Source organism: Carettochelys insculpta, chromosome 12 (genome assembly GCF_033958435.1).
Source record: "Carettochelys insculpta isolate YL-2023 chromosome 12, ASM3395843v1, whole genome shotgun sequence".
Classification (NCBI taxonomy): Eukaryota; Metazoa; Chordata; order Testudines; family Carettochelyidae; genus Carettochelys; species Carettochelys insculpta.
The window spans coordinates 5,840,276-5,859,517 of NC_134148.1; the positions used below are offsets into that span (position 1 = coordinate 5,840,276).

General features: G+C 54.1%; 1 protein-coding gene across 2 annotated transcripts in view; it reads right to left on the reverse strand.

Moving 5' to 3' along the window:
* Positions 1 to 586: 586 nt before the first annotated feature.
* CSPG4 (chondroitin sulfate proteoglycan 4) overlaps positions 587 to 19,242 on the reverse strand; it is an 85,401-nt gene continuing 66,745 nt past the window's right edge. The window contains exons 6-10 of one of the 2 annotated variants that reach the window (XM_075006887.1): positions 14,237 to 14,435; positions 13,161 to 13,280; positions 11,387 to 11,553; positions 5,121 to 5,298; positions 587 to 4,585 (exon numbers count right to left, since the gene is read on the reverse strand). In XM_075006887.1, coding sequence (XP_074862988.1) covers positions 2,652 to 4,585; positions 5,121 to 5,298; positions 11,387 to 11,553; positions 13,161 to 13,280; positions 14,237 to 14,435 — 2,598 coding nt within the window. In that variant the 3' untranslated portion in view covers positions 587 to 2,651. The remainder of the gene's footprint in view (positions 4,586 to 5,120; positions 5,299 to 11,386; positions 11,554 to 13,160; positions 13,281 to 14,236; positions 14,436 to 19,242) is intronic. The other variant, XM_075006888.1, reaches the window with a different exon arrangement.

Genomic DNA, 19,242 nt, shown 5'->3' on the forward strand with positions numbered 1-19,242 from the left:
CACATGGGTGTGCACATATAGGAGCTTAGGATCTCATGAGTCCAGAGTGCAATTTAGCCCTTGCAGGTGTAAAAATTCGTATATGCACCATAAACTTCAGCACCAGCAAAATACGCACATCTCGGCTTTGTGTTGCTGCTAGACAAAGGGTCTGCAACCGAAATCGCGAGAAGAGCCATTTTTTCCAGTGCAGCTATAAAATCAATCCTTCAAGAGTGGCAATGCGTGTGAATACAACACCGTCCTTAATGAATAATGGCAAACCGTGCTTTTTGTCACCCCTGTTTTAAGAACAGTGCACGCACGCTGATTTGTACCAGTTAGAAAGTTAAGTTACCCCCACCTCAGCTCCCAAATCGGCTCCCTATCCCCAGGCTTTACCTCCACATCCCGCAAACCAGCCCCTAGCATTAACCGTTCTGAGCCCCAACCTTACCCCCCCACTCCTAGGCTTCACCCCCTTGAGCCTCAACCTCCTTCCCCCTGCCCCCAGGCTTAACCCCCCTGAGTCCCAACTTTCCCCCTGAGCCCCCAGGCTTAACTCCCCCTGAGTCCCAATCTCCCCTCATCCGCCCCCCAGGCTTAACTTGCTTCAGCTCATGCAGTTCTGCAGCAGTTGCTACCTCCCCCCGATTGCTCCCCACTGTCTCCTCCTCCTTCTCGGCATGGTTATGCGGTTCCAGCAGGGTCAGGCTCGGCCGCCCTCCCCGCAGCTCCTCTGCCGGCTTAGCCTTCCGCCCACATGGGGTGGCTCCCTGTCCAGCCGGCTCTCGCTTCCAGGCTCCCTGTCGCAGCTGACTGCCGAGCAGCTCTGGCTGCCGCCGCTTAAACAAAAGAAACCCTTAAATTCAGTTGGTTCAAACGCAGGCAACTGAATTTAGATTTTTGTTTAAGCAGCAGCACCTGCCTCCAGAGGTGCAAGAGCAGTCAGCGGCGGCAATGCTTGGAGCCGCAAGTGGCTCCTTAAAGAGCCACACGTGGCTCCGGAGCCGTAGGTTGCTGACCCCTGTGCTAGACGTAATAAGACAGGAACGTCACAGGAATCCTAAGACCAAACAGTCGGTCTTGGAAGGAGCAGTAACAACAACTGTACGTTAAGGCCTAGTTCTACCGTGAGTTAGAATGGCGTACGTTAGCTTCGGTGGAGTTCCACCAGCTTTACACCACTCTCAATGAGAGATGAGCGCCTCAGCTGTAGCAATACAGAGGACTATTGTTGTGTCAGCTGCTGAACTTATAACTTCTGCCGCTTCATTTCCATTGATGCCAATGGGGAAATCTACCTGCGCAAAACCAAAGCAAGTCCCAGGATCTGACCCGTTCTTTCCAATGTTGTTCTAGCGTTTAGCAGGGCTGAAACCCGGGCTGGAGGACACCCCCTCTGGAGAGGATCAGCACGGTTGTTTCTAAGAATATGATCTGCCTGGAAAAGGCACTTTGTTCCGGGTACTTCTGCTATATGGGAGTCCGCAGGGTCCTTACAATGGATCTGATTCTTCTCGGGGCCAGGTCCTCAGCTGGTGAAACTCAGTGGAGCTCTGCAGTGTTCCCTCTCAGCTGAGTGCTTGGGTGGCTGGCAGGAGAGATTCAGGTGCTGCCCAGCTGAGTAGCAGAGCGTCCACAGCTGGCGGCATGTGTGTGTCTATTGGTGGTGCGCGTCGGCAGACGCCTGGGTGCACAGAACAACACTTATTCCACCCAGGATGGAAAAAATTAGAGGCAACCCTGGAGCTGTGCCAACAACACTGTCTGAGGATCGGGCCCTGTATGTTTGTTAGCTGCTTCATTAAATACCTCCCCCGCACGGACAGACGTCCCAGCTCGAGTGTCATCCCGAGAGACCTCCCGCACCGCAAACCTGCTCCGGTTTTGTAATCCGTTCCATTCCTTCCGTCTGTTCTGCAATACGGCGACTGACTGTTCAGTCCGCTTGACGTGGCACATAACAAATACGCCGAGAAGAAGACCATTTGAGTGCCTTCCCAAATGGGTGGCGACCGGTTCAATCCCCTTGGCATTGGCAGTGGAGGTTATCCGCCCCGATGCCTCAGAGCCTCAGCCCGCCTAGCCTTGGGGCATGTGGAGGGCTCTGTGACAACCGTGACTCAGTGCAAATTGCTTTTAGTCTTGCCTCGTACATCAGAGCTCCTTCCTTCCCTCACTGAAATGGCTACGTGCCCATAATTCTGTGCGTGGACTGAGGGAGGTGGGCCAGCCGGGCTCTACCTCTCCTATGACTTCCTGTTGTCTGTTACTCAGAGCAGACGACACTAGCTAGCCAGGTGGCCAAATATTTGCCTGGAAAGGGTTCGTTTTATCCCCGCAACCTGCCCCTGCCCTTGTGGCCCACCTCACTACACAGTTAATTCACCCACAGGCATTTTCTGGCCTTCAGCTGCTCTTTCCCACCCCCGCACAAACAGCTGGGAGACCTGGGACACCAGGGAGATGAATCCCCTCAGGGAGATTCCCTGCTGCCATACCAAGGAGACTCTGGAACCATCTGGGGGCGCCAGTATTCCCAGGAGTCCTCGTGTGTCACAGGGGCTGCTTCCCGTGTGTCCGGGCAGAGGAGGAGGAGAAGGCTGGGTGACTCCATCACAATCCAGGAGGCTGAGGAGCGCTGCGTGGAGACGGTCTTGGCCCAGTGTTCAGACCCAGTACTGGTTGTTCTTCAAGGCGGGGTTAGATGTCCGGCAGTACTGAAGCAACTCAGGGTCCTGCTGCCCTCCCGGTCCTTTGGCCTCCAGCGCGTTCACTGTTGTTAAAGGAATGGTGTGGTTTGGGTCAGTCTTGCGGAAGGTTTCGTGGTCGGCCGCCACCCCGTTCTTGGGTTTGGAAGCCGTCCCCTGAACGTCATGCTTCCCCGTCTTGCTGCGTTTGTGGAGAAAGAAGAACAGGGGAAGGATTAAGGCCAGGAGGAGGATGATGAGGCAGACTGGGATGATCACTCTGAACATGTTGGCTTCAATGAAGCTGAGGAAGGTTGCCCCCTCCACAGGAGAGGGGTTGGTGGTCGCTTCGTGGCCCTGCCAGGCTGTTGGAAGCATGTTGGGCTTGCTGGTGTTGTAGCTCACCAGGTCTGAGCCCTGGGGCTGGGTGGCCAGCGTTTGGGAGGTGGCGCTTGTCGCTTGGGGCGTTCGCCTGCCGTTCGTCTCCGGGAGGTGGGGAGCTCTGAGCAGCGGGGTTTGGTATGGCAGAGAGGAGTTATACGGCTCCGTGCTATACCTCAGCAATGCCCAGGCAGATGGCACACCGTCGGCTGCCAGCTGGAAGAGAAAGCTGTCGTTCAGCACGTGGCTGCCAGCATCTTCCATTTCCAGCACTTGCAAACCGATCAGGCCTTGCTCGAGGTCACGCTGGGTGAAGGTATCAACAGGAGCGTGCCGGATCTCTTCGTCTCCCGAGAGCTTCACCAGATGGCTGCCCTGCGGTGGTCTGAGGATCGTAAAAGCTGGGACGCTCTTAGTCCTGTTGGCCAGCTCACTGGCATCAACGATACTGGTATCCAAAAGGACGGTGGTTCCCCTCGGCCACCGAACCCCCTGCAGTGTTCTGACCAAGGCCCTGACTGTCACATTCACCCCCCCGGACGTGTTTGCTCCTCGGGACGTTGAGAGGAACTGGAATTCGTCCCTGGGGGAGGTGAAATCTGTAAATGTAAAAGTCACTTCGCCTTTGTCCACTTGCTTCTGGGAAAAGCTCCTTGCAGGGCTTTGATTGACCCTCAACTGGCCAAATTTTGGATCCCTGGTGATTGTGTACGTGATCTCTTGCTCCCCTGGGTGGGAGGCCCCCAGGAGGTGCTCTCGGGACAGTGATGCCATGTTCAGCTCCTGGGGTAGCTCCAGGGGCATCTGACTCATCACTGTGGTCACGTCAGGCAGAACCTCAACCGCCAGGGAGGTGAAGATGGGTGGGTTATGCCCATCAGAGATGCTCAGCTCTAAGGACCCAGGAGAACCGCTCCCGTTGGCGATGAACATTACGTGCCCGGCATTGATGTCTGCTTGGGTGAAGTGGCTGACAGGCACCTGGGTGTTGTGTGTGTTGGCCAGGAAGCCGTTGGATGGCCCCTCGACGAGCCTGTATTCAACCTCTTCAGGGGCACTGCCAGGATCTACTACAGGCAGGTGATCGTGGGAGAGCACTGCCGAGGAGCCTTGGCGAACCCGCAGGGCACGGCCTTGCTTTGCGAGGCGAGGCGGCTCCTCATCGACCTGGATCACTGTTATGTTGAATGCTTCAGAAACGACTGAGGCCCCTGCTTCCTGGGGAGGCTGAGCCGACTCCATAGCCCCAAGCTGCAGCCAAGCCTTAAATCTGAAATCGTCTTCCAGGGTCCCAGGCCCACGGTGAGTGTATTGCAAGTTACCCACAACCACATCCGACTGCAGGAAGTAGGGATGCTCTTTATCGAGGGGCAGGCCAGCAACCGAAAGGTCCCCATGGACGGGCGGCTCTGTAACGAAGAACACGACGTCATAGGCTGCCCGCTCGGACGCCGGAACTTTGGACAACAGGTTGGATGCGTCCAGCGCAGACGTTTCAATTTGTGCTCCTCGAGCTTGCAGGATCTTGAGGCCTGGAAGAAAAGAGAACACGGTCCAGTGACTGCCTTGACCACAGCAACACTCAAGCCAGGAGGACTCAGAAAGGGTGAAGCACTGGAGAGAAAGAGAAAGAGACGGTGGAGAGGAATGAGGGAAAGGTGGAGGCAGAGGACGGCAAACAGATGCGCTGCATCACAAGGGTTTTGCAGGAGAACATGGGGAGAGGGAAGAAATCGAAGGAGGTTGAAAGGCACAGAAGGAAGGAGGAAGCCACAGGGAGGAAGAATGAAGAGAAGCATGAGGCAGGTCCTCATTCAGGAAAGCACTCAAGCGCTTGCTTGTCTCCCATTGTGGTGAAGTGTTCTCCAGCCTGGGGTTGCTTTGCTGAATGGCGTCTCAGTGTGGAGATCAGGGCGGCTGTTCCCAAGACTCCTCGGTCATCCCAAGAGAGCTAGCGAAATGCAGCACAGCTCTTGTGTCCCCTGCTTCCCTGATGACGTGGCCTGCGCCTTCTCTCCCCTTGGTCACATTTGTGTGAGCTCGCACAAAGCCCCATTGATCTTTTACCTTGGTTTCTCCACAGCTTGGTGGACAGCTGGGGACAGCTCGCCTCAAAGGAGATCAGCACGTTGAAGGTGTATGAATTGTTCACTGTGGGCCAGGCATCCACTCGGAAATCATCCTCGGTACGCCAGAAAGGCTGCGGGGGCATGTCGTGCTGGTAAAAAATTTGTCCACTGTCCACCTGGTTTGAAACAAAAGCAAACAAGCCAATGACGTTTTAATTACAGCAACATCCAACAGAAGCAATAATACCTGCTGAGTGTATTTTCTGGACAGGACCCTATGTCCAGCCACCATGCAAAACTGCCGCTGAGCTCTGCAAGAATGCTGCCCATCTGTCTTATTGATAGATCTCGAACCACAGCAACGTCATTGTCAGTGTTGGACAGGTGGAGAAACTGAGGCACAGCGACTTGCCCTGGGTCACGCAGTGAGTTGACAGCAGCGTAGGGCGTAGGACCCAGAATTCCTGACTCTAAGCGCCCTGCTCTAACCACTGGGTTATGCTGCCTTCCAATGCCCTTCTTGGTGCCAACACAGAAGAATGGTTATGCCAGAAGGTGCTGGTGGCTGCCAGTGGTGGTGTGTTTCGGATCCAACGCCCAGTGGGATGGCAAACACCCTCCTGCCGGCTCAGCAGAAGGAGTGTGCGAGCTGCTTTATTTAACAAAATCAGCTGCAGAAGAGGGCGTGAGGGACAGCTGCCCAAGGTAGTGGGCTCTGGGCAGGTCAGAATGCAGCCGTGGGTACTGAAGGCTTTCCCTGGGCAAGCGCAGGAGTTAAGCTGGTGATTGGAAGTGTGCGCCAGAGAGGGAAGCCCCGGAGAAGGAACTGTGGGTGTGACCCTCGGAAGAAACGGGGAGAAATAAGGCTGCTTGGTAGGGGAACCAGATGACTCATTTTTAAAGGGCCAGTCCTGGCTTTAAGCCCTCCTGCCAGTGCCCTGGCTTTTTTACAGAAATGAGCAAATTGTCCCATATTTTCTGTGTCTTCTCTCCCCTCAGCACAGGTGGGTCCTGTCGCCGGAAGATCCCTGCTCATCAGCTGCCCACCCACCAGCGGTGAGTGGCGGGGTGCAGGGGTTGACAGTGGGGATAAGCGTGTGAGGCTGGTGGCCAGGACAAGCTGCAGAGCACAGGCCTGGCTTCTTCCTCAGCTGGGCCGTCCCTGCTGTGTGCCAGCTCTTGGGCCAGCGGGCGCCCCAGCTCCATTTCCAGCTGGCCCTGGTGGCCGAGTGCAGTCGGGTGGGGGCTGGGGATGTTTCACCTTTGCATGCTTCGTCTCTGGCTGCCCCCTCCCTGCTGCACCCCTTCAACCCTGTCAGCCCAACTCCTCCTCCAGATTCCCCCAGGTAGGGTGCAGCTGTTCCTGGCACTATGCAAGGGAACCAACTTGCCACTTGAAAGCCGTAGTTATTTAAAGCAGGGTTAACTTAGTGGGCGAAGTGTCCCTTAAATGCAATTCTCCAGAATTCTCCAGGCAGAATTCGACATGCAAAAAACATACCTAGTTTGCACGTGCAGTTAGCTGATTCAGGAAAAAATCCAGGTAATTCTGGGCAGTAATGGTCAATTACGCAAACCTCATTTGCACAGGCAGCTCTAATCAATGTGTGCACAATTCACTTCTGTGTGCATGGCTACATGTGGCTGATTTAGACAACAGGGCATTGCTGTTTGCCCTGCAGAAACGGTGATCTGCCTGCTCTTTAATCTGGCTGTTTCCACACTGCAGCCTCGCTCACTCTGTCAAAGGCAGCAGCAGATTTCTGGAGGGGAGAAACCCCTACTGAAGCTGGCCCAGTTTAAACAGTCCATCTGCCGGCTCACATGTTGCTGGGGACACCGTGACCATCATCCGCCCCCGCCTTCCTGGTGTGTGATGTCAACGGAGCCCTGGCAATGGCAAGCGTTGCTGGGGTAACCCGGTGAATATTTCATTGGCTGGCAATGGCAGGAGACTTCTGTGCCTATCTGATGGGACCAGATTTGTGGCCCTGCTCCTCGCTGGGGCAGTCCAACGGAGTGGGATCGAAACGAAGATGACAAATGAAAAACAAAACGTGGTTTGAGTTCTGTGCTGGGGATCTCGGGGGGGAGTCTGATGCAAAGCTGTGGGAGAGGAACAGCATTTTCCTGAAGGTTTGCTTTTTCTTCTGGTCTGGCAGCCGATTGCAGAGGTAGTGGGTGTTTAGAAAAGACCAGACCAGTAATACTCTGTGCTTGGATAGCACCTTTCAGCCAAAACAACAAAAAGTCCCGTGGCACCTTATAGACTAACATATTTTGGAGCACAAGCTTTCATGGGCAAAGACCCGCTTCGTCCGATGCATGAGTGGCACCTTTCATCTAAGAATCTCAAAGCACGTTGCGAGGTGGGTGAGAACAATTGACTCAGTATCACCAAAGGCACAGAGGGGGTGAAATGACCTGCCCAACAATCCATAATGTAACTGAAATACCGTATATTTGCAATGAAAAATGTAGTTTTTTTTTTTAATTTTAACCTTTAACCTTGAATGCTGGTGCCTGAGGAAAGGCAGGTTTAATTAGAGGAGGACAAGGAGGGAGGAAAAATAAAAAATAAACCCCAAAACACCCAAAAAACTCAGTGGCATTGCTGAGGATAGATCCTGGCTCTCCCAACTTCCTGCTTTAACCCCAAGACTGTGTTGTCTCACAGGACAAAGTGAAATCACATCACAACTAGCAAAGTCTGGAAGCAATCTAGAGATGCTGTATCCTTTATGGACGATTCCTAAAGAGAAGAATTGGGCCACATTTTCCTAGATGGCCCAGAGCAACCTTTTGAATTGTGTAATGGGAGTAAAACTCTGTTACATTCAAAAGGGTTTGAGAGGCATTTCTGTAGAATCCTCTTACAGGTTGGACCTCTTTTGTCCAGCACCCGTGGGACCTGACCAGTGCCAGATGAGAAAATTTGCTGGACCATGTGAGGTCAACATTGTCTAGCAGCATGACCAATGCTTCTGTGGCTTACTGGGCTCTTAGAGGGCATATGGGGTAAATCACAGCTAAATAACAGCATGTAACACTGAGAGCCAGGCCTGGAGGCTGGAAACACACTTGATGGGCCTGCAGGAAACTTGGCCACACCCACAGTAAGTGGCCATCTGGCTAATTAAAATGACGCCAGATTAGGGAGGTTGCTGGATGAGTGAGTGTCAGACTAGAGAGGTTCAACCTGTCGTGCATTTACTATCGCTTTTAATAAGAGCTTTCTGTGAGGCACGTGTGTGTGTGAGAGAGAGAGAAAAGAAGGGAGGAAGAGGCACAAGGAGAAAGCCAGGAGGTGGAGAAAGAGATGAACAGCCTGCAAACGGCAATGTGATCAATAACGTGAGAAACACACTGGATCCCTTCTGTCCCTCCCGGGAAGGAAAGGCAACAGGGGAACGAGCTTCGCCTAAGTGTGCCTGATCGTACCCTGCAAAATGAGGGAGTGGCACAGGGGCAGAAGCAAAGAGCTGACGTCTGAATGGGTTGTTTGCTATTAAAGGCAAGATTCCTGCATTCTGTTTCAGGCCCCAGGTTTTCAGGGAAGCCCCCAGGACTAAGATTTGGGCTGACGTGGTGCCACATGGCTCCAGTGGAGAGAGACAATGACGCCTTTCCTCGGTTTGTGTTCGGGGACGAAGGGGCCTGCCTGAGAGGCCTCACTTTTGGCAAAGGGTGGGCTAAATGCTCAGCCGAGGCTGTTCCTTTGATTTTAGCGGCGCTGCACTATTCTGCCATGGCCACAGATCTGGCCCTCGGGTTTGAAGCAGGAACATGCAGTGAATTCAGAGCTGCCAGTCTGGCATGGCTGGAGACACATGTTTTCTGTTTAGCTCCAAACACAGGGCCAAGCTTCCAGAGCAGAGCCTGACCACGTAGATAAATCTCGGTATCATTTGCTTATAACCTTGTACTAAATCATTTTATGTGGCACTGTACCCTTTTCTTCTTAACTTCGTATTAAGTCTTCTTCTCGAAAGACACAGAACTCTGTATTAAGTGGAGAGGGGAATGGGACCAGATCCAAGGAAAGTAAAGACCTGTCAAGCTGGGACGACCAGACATATTGAGGACCCTGGGCTTAAACGCAAGTGCCTGTGTTTGAAAGCAGACTCAAAGTCCCTCTTTGGAGATGAACAGGACAGCGCTGAGACAGTACCCAGAAGAATGCAGCAGGGATGACTGACTGAAACAGCCAAGAGGGCAGAGGGTTTTGCATATGCATGGAATGAATAAGCGGTGTAGATTTGCAAGAGAGAGAGAGAGAGAGAGAGAGAGAGAAGCCACTATAAATCTAAGGCGTCTTGCAAGGGGACCCCAGGTCTCATCTTGTCAACACTGGAGCACTGATCCGGATCAGCAGAAGCCCGGCTCCAATCTAACCCACCTGATCCATGAAGTTAGGGGGAGAAACTAGTTGGTAACCACAAGACGGAGCATGCTTGTGGGTGCGACCGAGTGCATGGGTGCAGTATATCATACGCACACGACACACAGAGCTGGAGGTATGTGTTACCAAGGAATGTGGCGTTTCCCCTTTCCCCCTGCAAAAGATCCTGCATCATTCTTACAGCAATCAGCCCCCATTAACATCGGACTTCAGGTTCTCCGGTGAGGCTGGAGGAGGAGTAAATCTCTATCATTTCGTTAAACAAATGTGTTTCAGTCTCTGAGAGGGGACCATGTCAGTCTGTATCTTCCCAACACAAAAAAGCAGTCCTGTGGCACCCGAAAGGCTAACTTCCAGCTCTGAAGCCGTGGGTCTGTCCCACGAAAGCTCGTCACCTAATCAATTGTTTTGTTAGTCTTTCAAGTGCTCCAGGACGGCTGGTTGGGTTTGTGATAGGTTTTTGTACCTCTAGTACATTAGTAGACCAGGAGCTGGGAGATACTGATACAGATACAGATACAGTAAACCCTGGAAAGGTGCAAGTTCAAGTTGCGCTTAACTCCCACTAATGTGAGTTGAGCACAACTCAAAATCTCGCTCCCACCCCGGCTCCAGTTCAGTACCGCCCCCAGCCCTGCTCACCACCCGCACCCGGCTCCAGCTCTCCCCCAACCCCCGTGCCCGGCTCTGGCTCACCACCCCAACACGTGGCTCCGGCTTAAATCCCCCCCGCCCCAGTTCAAAACCGCCCCCCACCGGCTCACCACCCAAGCACGGCTCCGGCTCACTACCCCCGTGTGTGTCTCTAGCTCAACCCCCCTCCCACGCGCAGCCCTGGTTCAACCCTCTGCCCCGGTTCAATCCCCCCACACGTGGCGGCAATTCACAGCCCCAGTTCAAACCCCCCACCCGCCGCCTTGGTTCAGACCCCCCCATGCGCAGCCTGGCTCATCACCTGAGAACAGCTTCAGCTCACCATCCCACACGTCTCTAGCTCAACCCACCGCCACCCCAGTTCAACCACCCCCCCAACACGGCTCTGGTTCAACTACAGCTCCCCGCCCCACTGCAGCCCTAACCCACCCCAGGCTTACCTCTCCCCAGCCCCAGGACTTACCTTCCTAAAGGAGCTCCAGGTGCTCCAGCTGCAGAACCTGTGTTCCGCCAGGGAAAAAAGCCGCCCCCCGACTTACGCGAAATTCCAGTTACGTGGGAATGGAGCCCTCACGTAAACTGAGGCACGGCTGTACGTGCCCACTTGGGGTGCCCTCTTACTGGAAAGACCCAACACGATGACCCTAATTTAGTCTCAAGGGCCTTCTCTGAGAGGCTGCCAGGAAGGACATCGCTTGTCTCAATACGGCTCTCGTGCGCCGGCCCATGCCTGTGCCAACCACTGTCCAATGGGAGCTGGTCTGAGATCAACTGACTCAAGTCTGGAGACCCTCAAACTCCGCTGCTCCCAGGCCCCAGCTTGGGGTCGTTATCAGCTCTGGCTGGATTTGCTCTGCCGACAAGGAGGTGGGTGGCTCAGCTGTGTTAGGCTGGGAACTGGAGGGCTTGGAGAGCCCTAGGGTTTGTGCGGGTGCATAGCCAGGAGTGGAAGCGTGGATGGGCCCCAATTTTTGATGGCCAGGCAGCGAGCAAGGTCTGACGGCGGAGAAAATCACAGATCTTGCGTGGGCAGAAATATACTCACATGTGGCATTCAGCTGTGCTCAGATATGGGCAGGCCTGCGTGCTAAGTGGGTCACCCCGCCCCACAAAGGCCAACGCCTCGGGTGCGGCAGCCTCAATAATGAATCAAGACCCCTGAATCCCGTAACTGGAGGGACGCGACAACTGGGAGATGGGGCACTTACCTCCGCCTGCGTGAATTTCTCTAGCGGCCCGCTGGCCCGGCCCAGCTGGTACTTCACCAGCCTGCCCAGTCGTGGGGGTGACGCGACGCTGTAAAATAAGGAGCGGGTGTCTGCTTTGCTGTTGCGCACGGCTTTCAAGTTCTGGCTTGTGATTGGCTGAAGGGCCCCTTTAAAACAAACAGCATATACAGTGCGTTTATTCACAGCAGCCGGTCAGCACCCCCCGACGCCCCTCCATAGACGGATTTATGTGACAGGCTAAGGCGTCTCTAACCATATGGGTCAGCATGTATTAGCTGTCTTTCTTTCATACCATTACACCCACGGATTCAAGTCCATGCCAGAATTTGGGCTAACCCCCGGGCATCCCAGATATTTGTCCCTGTAGCATAGAATCATAGAGTACTAGGACTGGAAGGGACCTTGAGAGGCCATCGAGTCCAGCCCTCTGCCCTCATGGCAGGACCAAGCACTGTCTAAACCGTCTCTGATAGACATCTATCCAACCTGTTCTTAAATATCTCCAGCGATGGAGATTCCACATCCTCCCTTGGTGATTTATTCCAGTGTTTGACCACCCTGACAGTTAGGAACTTTTTCCTAATGTCCAACCTAAGCCTCCCTTGCTGCAGTTTAAGCCTGTTGCCTCTTGTTCTATCCTCAGAGGCCAAGAAGAACAAGTTTTCTCCCTCCTCCTTATGACACCCTTTTAGACATCTGAAAACCACTATCATGTCCCTGCTCAATCTTCTTTTTCCCAAACTAAACGAGCCCAATTCTTTCAGCCTTTTTCCATAGTTCTCTAGACCTTTGATCAGTCTTGTCGCTTTTTTCTGGACCTTCTCCAAATCTTTCTTGTGATGTGGTGCCCAGAACTGGACACAATACTCCAGCTGAGGCCTAACCAGCGCAGAGTAGAGCGGAAGAATGACTTCTCATGTCTTGTTCACAACACACCTGTTAATGCCTCCCAGAATCAGGTTTGCTTTTTTTGCAACAGCATCACACTGTCGACTCATATTTAGCTTGTGGTCCACTATAATCCCTGCATCCCTTTCTGCTGTACTTTTTCCTAGATGGTGACTTCGACGGAGGTTTGCAGTCAATCGTCACGTAAACATTTCTATTTAAGCTAACCAGCCACAGCCTTTAAGGGCTGGCTTTTTTGCCTATTTATGTGCGCACACAATGGCTGCGTGGTTTGCCTCCACAAGGGTCATGGTTCCGAACATCGGCCAAGTATTTCCATGAGCGATTGATCGTAAGTGTCCTGTCCGCACGGAGAAAGAGCCTACTGGTGCAGGCCAGGCAGTCCAGGGAACCCTGTCTAGCGTCTTGGTGGGTGGGAGAACTACCTCATACGATGTCTCCCTCTCCCTGCGGTAGCCAGCCGCTCAGCTGGCGGCGTCACTTGCGCGTTAGGTGAGAACGACAGGAAGAGAAATGGGATCTGTGCTTTCAGACAGGGAGGGAAGTCGCATATCAGGGCAAGAGCCCTTTCTCATGCCAGACCTCCTCCCCTGTGGTTATGCTGCCGTATGCCTGGATCCTCTGGGGATCCATCCGCCCTCCAGCCTAACACACCCTGATCCCACTCATTTTCCCTACACTTTTACATCGGCTCTGTTTTCTCCTTCCTTAAATGAACCTAGCTCAATAGCCTCTTGAGCTGTTGCGTTGGGTATTGCTGACATGAAGACCTCTCCAGCCTCTTGCTGGGTCACGTCCCCTCCAGCCAGCAGCCTGGGCTGGGGTCACAGTGGGTGTGCCTCACCTGGACAGACAGTGAGATTCTGTTGGCTTTCCAGCTCCTGGGCTCTCACAGCGAAGAAATGTCCGGGGGAGTTGTTCTCTCCATCAGACAGATTGAAGGAGAAGCCACCGTCAAGGGGCCCTGCAGAAAGCGTGTGGGTGAGGAGAAGGATCGGTCAGTAAGATCCGACGAGAGGATGCCGAGAGCTGTTACCGCACGGGGCCAGCAGAGGGTGAGGGGCCCTGACGCACGGTAGCAAAGCTCAAGAAAGAACAAACATAGAGATGAAATTCCTCCCTTGCCAGTGCTGGGGTGCAGTAGTGACTTGATAAGCCTTGTTCTGGGCTGAACGAGCAGAGAAACTGAATTCCCCCCATTCAGCAGTGGGCTGGGTCCAGGGGTGACTTGTGGGTTTGTGTATTGGAAAGGTGTGTGTGGTGTGGGGGGAAGGGGGAAGACTCGCCCAGCTCAGGAATGAGTAGTCACAGGAGCTGAAATCCCTCCGTTCACACCAGGTCCGGGCTGGGCCCCATTGTAGAGTCTCCTTGTGTCACTACTATGTCTGTGATTGCCAGGTTATTGGCTACACAAGACGTCCTTCTTGGTGATGGTCAGAATGAAACACGAGGCCGGCCAAGAGAGGTGTGTGTGCGTGCCTCTATGTGTGTGTGCGGGGGGGAGGGGGGCCCTCCCTCGGCCAGGGGACCCTCCCTTGGCCGGGGGACCCTCCCTTGGCCATCCCTTCCATCCAGGCATTGGATAAATGACACAGCAGGGCAAAGGCATCTTCAGGTTGAATAAATGCACCGGGATGGTGTAAATCTGGAGTAATGCCTTGAAGCTGGGGGTGGGAGGTATCTGGCATTCTGTGTTTCTAGTGGGGCTGGTGAGACCAGGATCCGTCTGCCCCTCTGGCCTCAGGACAGGGGGTTCCTTCCGGCTATGGGGCTGTACCCTGGTGTTTATGGGCTGGGTCCGGGTAGTGCCGTGTTGGGGCATTTGGCTGGCAAGGGTTAGTTTTCCTTAACGCACAGCTCTCCCCACGCTGATCCGCAAATGCCCCCCCACAGCTGGAGGTCCACCTGTCCGTCACCCACCTGCATGCACAAACTGAACCAGCCCACTATTTATCTGCGCTTGAGTGAACTGCAGGATCTCGTTGCTAGGAGATGACCTCAGCACAACCTTCCCATTGGCCGGGGGCCTGATGGAATAAACCACATCCTGTGGAGGGGAGTCCTCATCCTCACTTCTTAGGATGGCGGGAGTGATCGCCGCAGTGGTGCCTTCCTGCATCTGGTGAAAAACGCAGCACAATCAGCCGAGCCTCCCAGAAGGGCGGAGAGATTCCACCAGTGCCTTTGGGAGCTACGCTCATAGCCAGCCGGGGGCCTAATCGGGAGGGATAGCTCAGTGGTTTGAGCATTGACCTGCTAAACCCAGGGCTGTGAGCAAAATCCTTGAGGGGGCATTTTGGCACCTGGGGCAAACAGATGAAAAATGGGATGGTGCTTGGTCCTGTCTGGAGGGCAGGGGACTGGACCTGACGACGTCCCAAGGTCCCTTCCAGCTCTGTGAGATGTGCGCGTATGAGCCTGCGTCCTCCCTCTGTTGCTCTCACACACACAGCCTCACTGACAACAGCTGGCCCATGCACGAGGGGGAATACAGGGATAATCTGTCTGTTTCACAGGCACCAGAGCCCAGCTGTTTGGAAGCGAGGTTTCACAGCACAAGCTGGAAGCCAGGAGTTTGTGTCTGTGTAGCCAGTTGTACTCACAAGGCCAGATTGTTTCCTGGTTAGAGCAGGAGGATGGGGGGCAGGCAGCTGGGTTTCTGCTGCTGACTCTACCACTAAGTCACCTTGTTCTAATCACATCCCTTCTCCATGCCCCAGATTCCCCCTCTGTGAAATGGGACAAATGATCCCAATTTACCTCCCCAGGGCAATGTGGGGCTTTCAGGACATGTCCTCCAAAAGCCTGGTGAGTGAGAATTCGTTCTATGCACCGGTACCCTCCAGCTCACCCTTCTCACAGCTTCTGTGATCTCACTCAGGGGAAACGGCTGCCGCCACTCACTAGCTTCAAGCTCCCTAACGTAACCCCCCTCGGCCCGTTCTTCTTTCCACGCTGAGGTCCTCTTTAGCTCGCGCTGCCGGCTCTCACCGGAAAGCTTCCGGTCCCACTGTACCCCCCCAGGGCCTGTGCGACTGCTCACAGGGAGGCTCAAACCTGGGGCCTCCAGAGGTTTAGGCAGGTGTACCTTAGCCAGCTCGCCATAGAGGAGACTCAATCTTCCCCTGTGATGTGGCCCAGGTACCCCTATATGGGGCAGCGACCCGCACCCTTAGGGTTGCACCCACAGGCCCTCCTTGGGATGCAAAGCATGTAAACGACCGAGGCCTCTGAAGGCAGCAAGCTGGAACTGCCTGGAGAAGCCTCCCTTACGGGCATGAGCTGCTATTATGAATACTCAGCTGACGGGTGAGCCCAGAAGCCTCATCTAAGGTGAAGGCCCAGTGGAGCTCGGTGCTGTACAGAGAGTCTCCGCCCCAGTGAGCTCCAGAGCTACTTGAGGGACAGGCAGCCAACAGTAGAGGGTGGGCCTCCTGAGTTGCCCTCCTTCGGCCAGTGGGCTCCAGAAGCAAGCGTGTTGCATTCTAGGATTGGGATCCCCCCCGTGGGTCCCCCTTCTCCACAAGCCTCTTGTACCCTGGGGCACTGGAGCACCATGCTTATCTGTTCCCCCCACCGTCCTCCAAACACTTTCAAAGCATGCAAATCACCTGTCCCCATGCCCCACCCTCCCTCCCGGCGCTGCAACGCTGCAAACAGGTGGTTGATTTGCCGCATTCCAGCTCTGGGAAGGAGACAGCGGAGCAGGGACCGAGCGTGAATCAGGTGATTCAGGGCACCCCAAAAATGCTGGGCAGGAGGGGGAGAAGGGCTAGGAAATGTGTACCCCAGTGTGCAAGAGGCACGGGGGGGAGGGGAGCAGCCAGGGGCTCCCCCCGCCTCCAGCTCTGCATAGACAAGACAAAGGAGCGGGGAAGCTCCTTGCTCAGGGTCACACTGCAGGGGGTGCACAAGCCCAGTGCACGCAGCGTCTGGAATTTCTGCCCGGTTAGACTGAGAACTGCCAGGTGAGGCCCCTGCAGGCAGCCTGGGCCCCTGTGGGGACAAGAGTTACACCAGGGGATGGATTTGGCTGGAGACTTCTGACTGCTCTCAATGTAACCAGTACACGAGGTTTTACAGCCAGATACTTATTGCCTACCTGGAGCCCAACCCTCTTGGTCTTTATCAGGGCCATATTCCCATAAAAATCAACGGGAAGGTTGTGGGATTAGGGACACTTTAGAAAGGTCCCAGAGACTGGCTGCTCCAAGCGGGAGGTTCTGACTCTGGGCATTGTGGCTCACCCCCGTCTCGAGAAGAGAGTCGGAAAACTGGGCCAGGAGCAGAGCGTTACATTGTTTTCTGTGCTGTGCCGTGCCGGGCTGCTCGCACATCAAGAGCAGGACATGAGGCCCAGGTGGCCTATGGCCTTCGAGCTGCTCCAGGTGTGAGACCAGGGCACGCCCAATCCACACATGCTGCAGCCCAAATGATGGCTGTTACTCAAAAACTTGGCGGTAAAATTGCAGTCACAAAGGGCTGCCTCCTGCTGTTGTGGGAGGTTATTATCGGAGGCCATCTCCTAAGCACAGCTGCTCTACATGGCATTCAAAGGCTCGACCCTGCAAGCTCATCGCCAGGAACCAGCCGTGGAAGTCAGAGGCAGTGCTGTGTTCATGGAGAGTGCTCTCTGAATACCTGTTGGAACAGGCCTGTTTCACAGCACTCCCTTTAGAGTCAAAGCCATCCCTGTGTAATTTGTGTCTGGAATCTATTGGCCCTACGGGTGGGTGGGAATAAATAGCTGAGGGCTCTGCACGCATCCTGGTTGCATTCAGGGACTTTTGCATCCCCTCTGCCAGGTGGGTGCGGTTTAATGAGTAAAGAAGGAGGGTTTTTTAACGGCAGGTTAAATTTATGGGAGGTTGAGCCCCACCCAGAATTCACTCGGGCTCGGGCTCAACTGTGCAGTTCTGAACATGTGCAGCCACGGTTTGTTGCCAAAGCCGCTAACTCATAATTTATTTCTGCTCCATTGAAAAGCATCATTTCCACTGCAGACTAATGGAAAAAACTGCACCTCAGTAGGAAGTGCTTCCTGAACAGCAGGAGGAAATAATGGAATGTCCTGGGCCTACGCTCTTCGGGGTTTGTTAAAGAAAGCCCCCTCCACGGTCACTGACGTGCTCAATTTTATTGCACATCCCCGCTGAATTATTAAAGCTTTGCACTTGGTTTCTATTCTTACTTGTCTTACTATATGGGGTCAGACGTTGTGTCGTCTGTGTTCTCCCCAAGCACTGTGTGCTGTCAGAAACCAGCTCCAGGCGTGCTTCAGAATCACTGACGGGAAGGTACTGAGCCCTCACTGCAACTGATCAATGAAAACACTTCTTTTAAAGGGGCTGTGCCTCTGAATAAACCCCTAATGATCTTTCTGTGTTTGCCTTCGGGCAGGTCAGTTTCACTGGTGTTTCTAGTCAGTTTCACTTTCCCTCCCACAAGGCTGCAAACCCCAGATGGTTAAAACACCAGGGAGTCACACAGGGCCTGGAGATGAGTCAGAGCAGGACAATGAAGTGGAAGGGCTTTGTGTACCTCCTGTGCAGTCTGCCTTCCTGGGAGGTACTTGAATGGGGCGCTTTTTCACTTGACTGTTTCTCTTTACTTCCTACCTGCACTTCATCACATTTGACCCTCTCCTCTTTACAAGGGCATAGAGAATCCCCTTTAATAAATCCTCCCCCAAGGGATCTCTCTGTCCCAAGCAGGTGCTCCTCCACAGCTGGTGGTCCTTAGTTTAAAAACTCTACAGCCTTTTTACTTTTTGCATGCCAGCAACCTGGTTCCATTTTGGTTTCGCTGGAGTCCATCCTTCCAGGATAGGCTCCTTCTTTCCCAGAAGGTTCCCCAGTTCCCTTTAAACCTGAATCCCTTCTCCCAACACCATCATCTCATCCACACATTGAGACCCTCCTCCGCTCTGGTTCCTCCTCCTGCCTGTCTCTATCCCAAGGCCCGGATACAATGGCTCCATTTGACTGAGAATACCAAGCCATCTCCTTGCACACACCTAAGCTGCAACTCCTGCTGGGTTCACTGAGGGCTTTTCTGCCAACTCTTTGGCTTCCTGGGATTTCCCCCTTATGCTAGGGGATTCCCTGGAAGGCAGGCTGAGCAAGACCTGCAGTGCTGTTATGCCTTGAAGCACCCACCTGTGTGGCTCCCTGTTGGCAACTCAGCAGGGTTTAAATCCAGCCACTGAAATTTAAACACAACACCCTTGCAATCCTTCCTACTAACGTCAGGTTCTGTACCACCTAAACCTTGGAAGGGAACCCACCCGGCTAGGTCCCTCTAAACAGAGAGGTCCCTCGTTTTAACATGCAGCTGCTCTTTCTCAGGTTTGGTTTTTTTAAAAAAAAATCTACAGCTCCCAGACACGGAGCAGATTTATCTATCAGAGCCCTTCTGGAAACAAACCCTCCCCAGCGCTGACACAAGCGGGCTAGTCAGTCCATGAACCCAGCATCCTTAGGGGAAGGGTGGGTAGCCTGATGGAAGTGCTGAAGGGCCCTTGGCTCTGTAACAACGCGGGTTTTATTTCCAGGCTGCAGGGATGTGTGTGTACGTGTGACGGCAGCTTGATACTGCATCACTGTAATGGACTGGTCATAATTACAAGGTAACAGCTGAAGCAGCCTGCCCTCCCTCTTGCAAAGGGGCCGACACAATAGCTCTGCTGTCCTGGCAGCAACGCCCTGCTTGGGGTTTCTGCCAGTGCAGCAGGTGCTGGGTGTTCGTTGTCCTCCCACCAGCTCTGAGCGCATCCTTTGAGCGTGGGACAGGCAGCTGCGGGAGAGCAGGTGGCAGAGGGGTCCGGCCCTTCCTGGTGGCCTCCCGCCGTGTCCCTGTGGGCGAGTTGAGCTGCCGCCCCACATCACCGGGGCAGGCATCAACCAGGCTGTGGCACTGATAATGCC